Here is a 9,122-nt window from a genome sequence, read left to right on the forward strand (position 1 = left end):
GTGAATAAATATAAATGAATAAACATTAAACACGTCACCAACATGTTGGTGGGGCACAGAGGTTATATGATGATTATTTACATGGCCAGGAGGATGAGGCCTCTTTTCCTCAATTGAAAAGAAGTAAATGAAAAGCAAAAGAATATGAAATCCTCTGGTCAAAATATTGGCAAATGATCCAGTGGTTCCAATCCTGCGTGACTTTTGAAACGATGCTTGTTTTGTAGCTTCTCTCTCAGTTCTGTCTGTCTGTGAGAGCTCCACATGAAGCTCAGAGAAAGCTCCTGTGGTTACTGTCACCACTGTACTCACATCTTTTTATAGTCCCCTTCTTACGATCGACCTCTTCAGAACCGCTGCTTCTGTCGCCTGCGGCGGTTTTGGAACAGGAAATCTGCAAAGTGGTGCAACGGGGGCTTCAAAGGAGACGTGCAATGACCAAACACGCAGATGAGAAGTCGAGAAGTCTATGAGCTTGATGCCAGAAAGAAAACTGTAGCGCTCTCTGTGAACAGTAGGTTAGAGCTGCAGGTGAAGGCAAAAAAAAAAGAATGAAATGTTGGGGGCTTCGTGCTCCTGGTAGGGTCTCCCAGGGCAAACAGGTCCTAGGTGACGGGTCAGACAAAGAGCGGTTCAGAAGCCCCTTATGAGAGACCAACAGGCCAACAGGTGAGAACCATTCTGTGGACCCACCACCTGCAGGAGGAGCCATGGGGGCCCCCACCACCCGGTGACGGACAAGTGGACGAAAATGGATAGATTTTGGATCTTGCTTAGTTTGTGAATTAGCTGTTTATAAGGAAAAAATTGAACTGGATTTAGATAATAAAAAAACCTTCAAACTGTAGCTTGAAAAATGATGCTTATTTCAGCATGGCTATTAGATTAAATCATCTGTAGAGTTGGGAAACGAAATGGCAAAACTCACTACGAAGTTATGGAGGTGTGAGAAAAGAAGCCCCAAAAACAAGTTAAATCCCTTCAATGTAAAGAAGCCAGTTAGAAGAACAGCGCTGTCTTATCCATGAGTAAAAAGTTTACAAGTTTACATTATCGAACCATGACTCACTAAAGCTGCAGCAGGAGGGCTGTGAAAAGGCCAGAGAGGCAGTGTAACTGCAGCACTGATTAGAGCAAGTGTTTTCTGAGAGGTAAGAGATAATGTGCCAGTTCATCGGGGCCCTTGACTGTTGGGGCCCCAAGCAACTGCCTAATGGCAAGCTATGTCTATGCTATGCCTCTGTTAGTCATACAGTAATACAATACAATATTCCACTCTCTCTGTCAAAGAGACGTACGTGTATGCCAGGGGAAGGCAAGTTTTCTTGGCGGAGGGACGATTTTCTTTATTGTAAATAGACCGAGGGCCGAAGCTGATGATTATTAGCCCAAAGTAAAGCACAACACTGGAAAAATGACCATCTTACATGAGATAAATGACTTAAAATTGCTTGAATAAATGTTGAATTTCAGTCGGATTGAACCAATCCAAGATACAAATGCTATAGCGCCAATGGAACAAGAATAAAACCCACTTGAAATCAGACAAATAATTGTTTTTCACTTGAAATGACACAAAATTATCTGAATTAAGAGAATAACGACTATTAGATGTTTTATCTCATCTAAAACCAGAACAAATCTACTCAAATCTTAGATTTAATTTCTTAATTCAAGTCGATGTATGTCATTTCTCCCTTAAAACGATGATTCTTTTTCCAGTGCACTTCCCACACCAGTGTTGTACATAATATATGACCTAATTGGGTGTATTGAGAGTATTTATATCATTTTTTCTCCCATTTAACTCTAATATTGTTAAAAGTACTCACTGATTTGTGTGATAATGTTTCTCAAAATCATTTTGAGGGCCAAAGGTGCTGTGCTGAAGGGCCGGATTTGGCCCTCGGGCCTGACGTTGCCTACCCCTGGTGTATGGCTTTGGTCAGGGCAGGCTCTATATGCTCTAAACTAAAGCATTATAACACGGATAACAGCTCAAAAAAGTCGACTTCCTTCTACATGGAAAAGCAGCTCGATGCCACTACACAGAATACTGACATTAGGGGATGGTTCTGTTGTAACAGTGGAAAGAGTTGACAGAACATTACCTCAACAAGGAGTCAAGAGTCTAAAACATTTACAGTAGGATCATCTATTCTGTTTAGACGTGTCCATGTTCAGTCCTGCTGGACACTGGAGTACAGGCAGTCAGTGTGGTCAGTGACTCTCTGTCTCCTGGACGCAGGGTGGATGTTTAAGGCAGCATAGTTCAGGGAGTCCACTTCTTGGTCTTGTTGCTAAAGAAGATCAAAGAGAGGTCAGGTGCAAGGGTTCACAAATGACTCCTTTTTTTTCTTTCCTTGTACAACCAGGATTAAGTCTGAAATTTTGAATAAACTAAAACATGACTAAAATGTGTGGAAAGCCTGAATAAATGATGGCTAAACTTTGAGCAAACCGTGATATTAAGGCAAGACGCTGCAGGTGAATAGGGACAAAGATTACATTTGGAGATATCAATTTTTCCTGAACAATACTGATTCTGATATAAATATGAGAATCAAATGTATTGCAAGTTTTCAGTCATTTTATGTGTTCATATAAAAAAGTGTACCGAAGTGAACCTAATTTGGAGAAAACTGGCCCTAAATATTTTGCAACATCTGCACATAAACTAGTATATTTCTCGGTTTTTCGCAGCGAGTTTCTCCCAGAAAGGACTATAGTGTCATCTCGAGGAAAAAATCTATGTTTTCACCTGCCATGCCTCGTCTTAAAGTAGCAGAAAACAGTTCAAAAGGACTCACCGCTCTATTCCCAGCAGACGATCCATATTGGCTTTTCAATTCTGCAATGCAAAGTTTAGTTCCAATCACAGAGACCAAGCAGGAAACCAGTCAGACATGCAGTAGTGAATGTCAGGCTGAGAGACACTTTGATCACAGAATAAGCCACTGAGTTTCAGGGTTTATATCACTACTAGATCTTTACCTGCGGAAAGACTGTGGTATTTCTTCTTCATTGTGCAGAGCGAGACCCCCAAGACCACAACCAGGACCAAGCAGAACGCCAACGCTCCACTCAGGACGTAGATACTGTAGTGTTGTCCTTCTGCAAGACCAGAACACGAGTCAGGCTGCTCTCAAGTAACCCACTGAGATCGATCTTGGTTGACAGGGTTAGGGTTCGACAGTGTCCCGGACACGCCAAAGAAAGCTGCAGAACAAACTCGTTCAGCATTTGCAGGTGTTGTAACGGTCCTGGTCTGTCCCTCCTTTTCTTTCTTTTGGACACATTCCCCGTTTTCCCCCGAAGGCATTCCTCCCCCAATGAAATCGACTTGCGAACATGGGAATTTTGAAGTGATGACCGTCCAGTTCCTTCCATTGGGCCCTCTCCCACCCCACTGCCCTTTTCAAACATGGAAGTTCCCACGACCCACTACCAAAAAGCTCACCATTTCCAGTCTGTGAGGAGTAGATGCTAGTTTGCCGTTCCAAACATTTAATTAAAATGACAAAAGAATGGTTGTTTTTCTATAATTGTAACTTACCTTTTATCATGACCTTGGTCCCGTTCCCGAACAGGACGTGTCCACAGGCGGCCACAGCGCAGTAGTAGGTGCCCGTCTGCTCTGAGCTCATGTTGTGTATGGGGAGGCTGTAGATGCAGGAGTTTGTTGGACGGTCTGTAGTTCTTTCGCACTGATCTCCGTGGCTGTAAAGGACTCCTGTGGACGACTCCTCAGACTGTTTGAACCAGTGAACTCTGGGTTGTTCTCCACAGCTCCCAGTGTGGACGCTACAGTTTAGAATCACTGACCGTCCTTCTTCAGCGTCTGCATGAGGAGGCTGGTAGACCTTTGTTTCGATGTTGAAACTCTTTACAATCACAGTATAACTTTCCAAGATGTTTATCTCATGGAGCACGCTGGTCAGACACAGGTAAACCGCGGAGTCGGACACTTCCACACGCTTGATTTGAAGGTCATTTGTCTCACGGCCCATAGTGAAGCGTTTGCTGCTGTTGAACTCCCCGTGCAAACTGTTGATATTGTGATATTTTGAATTCGTAGAGACGAGTGTGGGTTTCACGCCTAAACTTTGCTTGTACCAGAAAACTCTGGCACCGAGCTCTGAAAAATCTTTATGGGAGCAACATAAAGTAATGTCCTCTCCAACAGTAGCTGAGAGGAAATGGCTCCTTTCTTGAGCTATAAAAGAAGTAACAACATAACACTTTACTTTATGTAGAAGCATCCACAAGGAACTGACAGTAATGGTAGAGAATTACTTACCTTTACCCGCCAGCAGAAGAGCGACGAACAACAGCAGTTCAAATGGTCTCATCTTCTTAAGGGCTGCCACATGCACAATGCAAAGTATTGATACTGTCTCTGCTTTTTCCAGTCAAGCTTGCGTTTGATTGGTTCATATAAAGAGACTCCTTGCAATGAAGTGAACACGTCATGGGCGCTCTTGTTCCCTTCACTGGCAGATAGATTCACTGCCGTTATGGAGCAACAACATTAAAAGACATTATATACCTTTCATTGGCAGGTAACTATTAACCACATTTTCGAAAGTGATGTTAATATAGGCATGTCTACATTCTCGGGCTGCAGCTGTGCTCATTGGGCAGCAACAAGACCCACTCACTTTCCACTGACATAGCAAGGTATTTAGAAATAGCTGCATGTGAGAGGTAAATGCTGTGGCTTTCTTGACAGCACTTCAGCGGGCAGCTGTTGAGAGGAAGAGTGGCCTCTTGTCTGTAAAGATCTGCTTCTTTCTCAGTCCCTCCTCTGCTGAGGTGTTGTTGACCCTGATTGAAAGTCTTTAAGAAGATTCTCCAGAGCAGTTGATGTGTCCAATGAAACCAGCTCTTGGACGTATCGTCCTCTCTCCCCTACACTTTTGTCTTATCTTTGAGCTTTAAAAGAGACACAGCTCTCATGACTGCAAATATTTTCAAAAGCAGTTCTAACTCTTTTTGCAGTGTTTCCTCTGGAAAACTTCCGCCCGCTGGTCATTACCAAGAAGAGGCAGATGCTGAAACCTGGGCACCTGCTCTCCAACAGTTTTGCACATCCTGAGTCTTTCTACACGCCATTTTTCAGGCTCTGCCACAGGGGTGGATTCTGCTGATGTTCATGCTCTTCTGCACCGTGATTTTGAATAGCACAACAAGATAGGAATTTATTGATCTCAGAATGGGAGAAATTCACGTGTAGCTCTGGAGAACACTCAGGAGGTGCAAATAGTCAAACAGGAAGAAAGACGAACAGGATAATGTGCAAACAAGGAATAGTGAATGTAGGCATATTATGCACAGTGAATAAGAAACTTTCAAATGGCTAAAAGAATATAAATATTCAATGTGCAAATGGTTCGAAACACAGGTCCATGTATATTTGAAGATGGAACCACATTGAAAAATGGTAAAACTAGCCTGATTGACTTGAAACTTAGCCAATAATACCTCAGGATGCAGCAATGTCTTGAAAATAAGAGAATAGAATGAAATAAGCAAAACAAATCCCAATTTGGGGACTGACATTTACAGATAATGTTTACTTTCCTAGGCATGTTTGAAGTTGGACTGGCTCGTGGCCTCTCTATCTGAGACTCTCTGACTTCCTGGTTTAAACCACAAACAACTGCTGCTTCTCAAAGGCAGGAAAACCTCTGAAGACAAAAGTAAAGCCCTATAGACACAAAGAAAAGCCTTGCAAGATTCAAAAACAAATGACAATTGTAATCTTGTTTAGATCTTGCTGCTATAGGACTCATTTTCACAAGTGTATTCAGGGTGTGCTCTGATGTACAACTTGGACCGACTGGGGGTCTGCCTTTCTCATCACTTCCTGTTTCAAACCACAAGCGTTGATGCAAAGTTTCAGGCTTCAAACAAACACCAAAGAGTAAAGTTTGAAACGGAAGATGAAGTGGCCTTGATATAGTAGCTTTGTCTTTTTATCGCACAATGAAACTTTATAGACAAACTGGAGGACAGCCGTGTGATGTGCATCTATAAGAGAAACTCATGTATGCCTTCATGGGATTTTATTTATTAAAAACACAGGACAAAAAAAAAGCACAATCAATTTACAACCCAAGCTACTCTTATAAAATAATAACTAAAGTGAAATGAATACACTGTGAAGACAAGCCCTAACGTTTGGGGATTAGAACCACACATCTCAACCTGATTACAGATTATGTCCAACAACACTTTTTTATTTTTAAATCTTAAATCTTTTTGTTGCTCTGTTTCAGTTTTCTTGCTCCACGCTGAAGTAGACGCATTCAGTCCAGGTGTCGTCCCTTTGTTCTCGCCCTTCGCTCTTCGTCACCTGCTCCGTCGCCATGTACTGGAGGAGTTTGGGGAAACCCTGACCCAAAAACACACAGAAGATGTAAAGAACATTTAGAACATTAATAATATCAGCACAATCTGAAATGCAAACCAGACCTTGATCTTCGCTGTAGAATTTCTCTTGGAAGCATCTGCAAAGAAACGAGTCAGAGGAGTTAGATACATACTCCAAAGGGCAGAGAAGAGAAGAGAAGAACGCATTTTGTCAGACCAGACTATCACAATAATATCAATAATGTTCCCCTTAACCCCTTAACTCCCACCTGAACCGAGCACATGTTCTCCAGTTTGGCTTTACCCCAGTCCAAAAGCTTCTGGAAAAAAAGCTGTGAAAATAGCAACAAAACTGAGACGAAAGCAATGATGGAAATGTGACAAAAAAGTGACGAAAAATTGATGAAAAAGTGACAAAAATGTCACAAGAAATTGACAAAAAAATGTCGAAAAAATGACAAAAATTTGACTAAAAAATGACCAAAATGTGACAAAAAAATGACCAAAAAAATGATAAAAAATGGACGAAAAAATGACAGAAATGTGACAAAAATGTGATAAAAAAAAATGTCAAAAATGTGATAAAAATGTGATTAAAAAATGGACGAAAAAATGACAAAAATGTGACAAAATATGACAAAAAAATACAAAAATGTGATAAAAATTTGACAAAAAAATAACAAAAAAGGACAAAAAATTGATTAAAAATCGACGTAAAAATGACGGAAATGTGACAAAAAATGACAAAAATTTGACAAAAAAATGACAAAAATGCGATGAAAAAAATGATGAAAAAATGACAGAAATTTGACCAAAATGTGACAACAACAAAAAATGACAAAAATGTGATTAAAAATTGACAAAAAAATGACAGAAATGTGGCAAAAAATGACAAAAAAATTGGACAAAAAAATTGGACAAAAAAATTGGACAAAAATGTGATAAAAAGAATGATGAAAAAAATGATGAAAAAAATGATGAAAAAATGACAAAAATGTGACAAAACATTACAAAAAAGTTACAAAAATGAGTTGAATGCCCAACAAAATAATGCTGGAAAAAAAATCTGATGACGTGAGAGAAAAGATCCTCTCGGTTCAGGCAGGAGTTAAGAGGTTAAACATCAATACGAAAAAAAAAAAACTGTAACTCTTTCATCTTCTCAATTCAGTTCCATCCTACTTGAACATTGAATAAATCTCATCTATCGAAAAGTGTACACCACATATCACCCACCAACCAGAATCGTTAAGGCCAACACGGTAATGAAAATACAATTCACTCGCCAGAGATGACCACCACACAGCGTTTGAGCGGCGTTTGTTTACGATTTACTGCTAAACGTAAGCCGCAGACATAATGCGCACGCAGACTGTGCAGCTGTCGAGCTTGGTCTGGGGTTCAGGTCGCTTCAGTGCAGATGTGGCTCTCAGCAGGTGAGACGAAGGCAGACAAATAGTCGCCAGGCCCCCAGACAGCGGCAGTGCGTCGGCTCGGCGTGAATCGCCCTTTACAATACCTGAGTTGTTTTTCAAGCACAGGCAAAACGTGAGTCCAACGACCAGGCTGGAGGTGAAGGCAGTCACTCCACTCAAAACGTAGTGGACCAAAGCAGAATCTATATCACAACAATTTGAGTTATACAGATGCTTCGGAACACACAGTCAATCGAGAAATAAAGTATAACTTACCTTTTACATTGACCTGGGTCCCGTTCCCGAACAGGACGTGTCCACAGGCGACCACAGCGCAGTAGTAGGTGCCCGTCTGCTCTGAGCTCACGTTGTGTATGGGGAGGCTGTAGACGCAGGAGTTTGTTGGACGGTCTGTAGTTCTTTCGCACTGATCTCCGTGGCTGTAAAGGACTCCTGTGGACGACTCCTCAGACTGTTTGAACCAGTGAACTCTGGGTTGTTCTCCACAGCTCCCAGTGTGGATGTTACAGTTTAGAATCACTGACCGTCCTTCTTCAGCGTCTGCATGTGGAGGCTGGTAGACCTTTGTTTGGACGTTGAAACTCTTTACAATCACAGTGTAACTTTCCAAGATGTTTATCTCATGGAGCACGCTGGTCAGACACAAGTAAACCGCGGAGTCGGACACTTCCACACGCTTGATTTGAAGGTCATTTGTCTCACGGCCCATAGTGAAGCGTTTGCTGCTGTTGAACTCTCCGTGCAAACTGTTGATCTTATTAAATTTTGAATTCGTAGAGACGAGTGTGGGTTTCACGCCTAAACTTTGCTTGTACCAGAAAACTCTGGCACCGAGCTCTGAAAAATCTTTATGGGAGCAACGTAAAGTAATGTCCTCTCCAACAGTAGCTGAGAGGAAATGGCTCCTTTCATGAGCTAAAAAAGAAGTAACAACATAATACTTTACTTTATGTAGAAGCATCCACAAGGAACTGACAGTAATGGTAGAGAATTGCTTACCTTTACCCGCCAGCAGTAGAGCGACGAACAACAGCAGTTCAAATAGTCTCATCTTCTTAAGGGCTGCCACATGCACAATGCAAAGTATTAGCACTGTCTCTGCTTTTTTCAGACACACTTGCGTTTGATTGGTTCACATAAAGAAACTCCTTGCAATGAAGTGAACACGTCATGGGCGCTCTTGTTCCCTTCACTGGCAGTTAGATTCACTGCCGTTATGGAACAAAGTTAAAGCAAATTGTCTAAAGTGATGTGTTCTATTCTAGAAATACAGACATGTCTACATTCTCGGGCTGCAGCTGCACTCATTGG

The 9,122-nt window shown here is 41.6% G+C and overlaps 2 protein-coding genes across 2 annotated transcripts; both read right to left on the bottom strand.

Annotated features, from left to right (window-relative positions):
- Positions 1–201: 201 nt before the first annotated feature.
- Positions 202–4,365, bottom strand: LOC306980911 (uncharacterized protein). Its single transcript, XM_079580452.1, has 6 exons — positions 4,301–4,365; positions 3,557–4,216; positions 2,995–3,114; positions 2,811–2,851; positions 2,112–2,300; positions 202–525 (listed from the first exon to the last, which is right to left on the bottom strand). The coding sequence occupies exons 1-5, from the start codon at positions 4,350–4,352 to the stop codon at positions 2,181–2,183; spliced, it is 993 nt and encodes a 330-aa protein (XP_079436578.1). The 5' UTR covers positions 4,353–4,365; the 3' UTR covers positions 202–525; positions 2,112–2,180.
- A 1,884-nt stretch (positions 4,366–6,249) lies between these two features.
- LOC306980912 (uncharacterized protein) lies at positions 6,250–8,895 on the bottom strand. Its single transcript, XM_079580453.1, has 5 exons — positions 8,811–8,895; positions 8,067–8,726; positions 7,895–7,993; positions 6,478–6,512; positions 6,250–6,397 (listed from the first exon to the last, which is right to left on the bottom strand). The coding sequence occupies exons 1-5, from the start codon at positions 8,860–8,862 to the stop codon at positions 6,278–6,280; spliced, it is 966 nt and encodes a 321-aa protein (XP_079436579.1). The 5' UTR covers positions 8,863–8,895; the 3' UTR covers positions 6,250–6,277.
- Between the last annotated feature and the right edge of the window lie 227 nt (positions 8,896–9,122).

The sequence above is a fragment of the Gobius niger genome (genome assembly GCF_951799975.1).
Source record: "Gobius niger genome assembly, chromosome: 21".
Classification (NCBI taxonomy): Eukaryota; Metazoa; Chordata; class Actinopteri; order Gobiiformes; family Gobiidae; genus Gobius; species Gobius niger.

What these genes read in the sequence shown, in the direction of transcription:
- LOC306980912 (XM_079580453.1), bottom strand. Translation starts at nt 8,862, where the DNA reads ATGAGACTATTTGAACTGCTGTTGTTCGTCGCTCTACTGCTGGCGGGT. An exon ending in TCTACTGCTGGCGGGTAAAG is followed by an intron (nt 8,727 to 8,810) that starts GTAAGCAATTCT and finishes CTTCTTTTTTAG; the next exon opens with CTCATGAAAGGAGCCATTTC. An exon ending in ATTCTACAGCGAAGATCAAG is followed by an intron (nt 6,398 to 6,477) that starts GTCTGGTTTGCA and finishes TTTTTGGGTCAG; the next exon opens with GGTTTCCCCAAACTCCTCCA.
- LOC306980911 (XM_079580452.1), bottom strand. Translation starts at nt 4,352, where the DNA reads ATGAGACCATTTGAACTGCTGTTGTTCGTCGCTCTTCTGCTGGCGGGT. An exon ending in ATACCACAGTCTTTCCGCAG is followed by an intron (nt 2,852 to 2,994) that starts GTAAAGATCTAG and finishes TTTGCATTGCAG; the next exon opens with AATTGAAAAGCCAATATGGA. An exon ending in CGTCTGCTGGGAATAGAGCG is followed by an intron (nt 2,301 to 2,810) that starts GTGAGTCCTTTT and finishes GATCTTCTTTAG; the next exon opens with CAACAAGACCAAGAAGTGGA.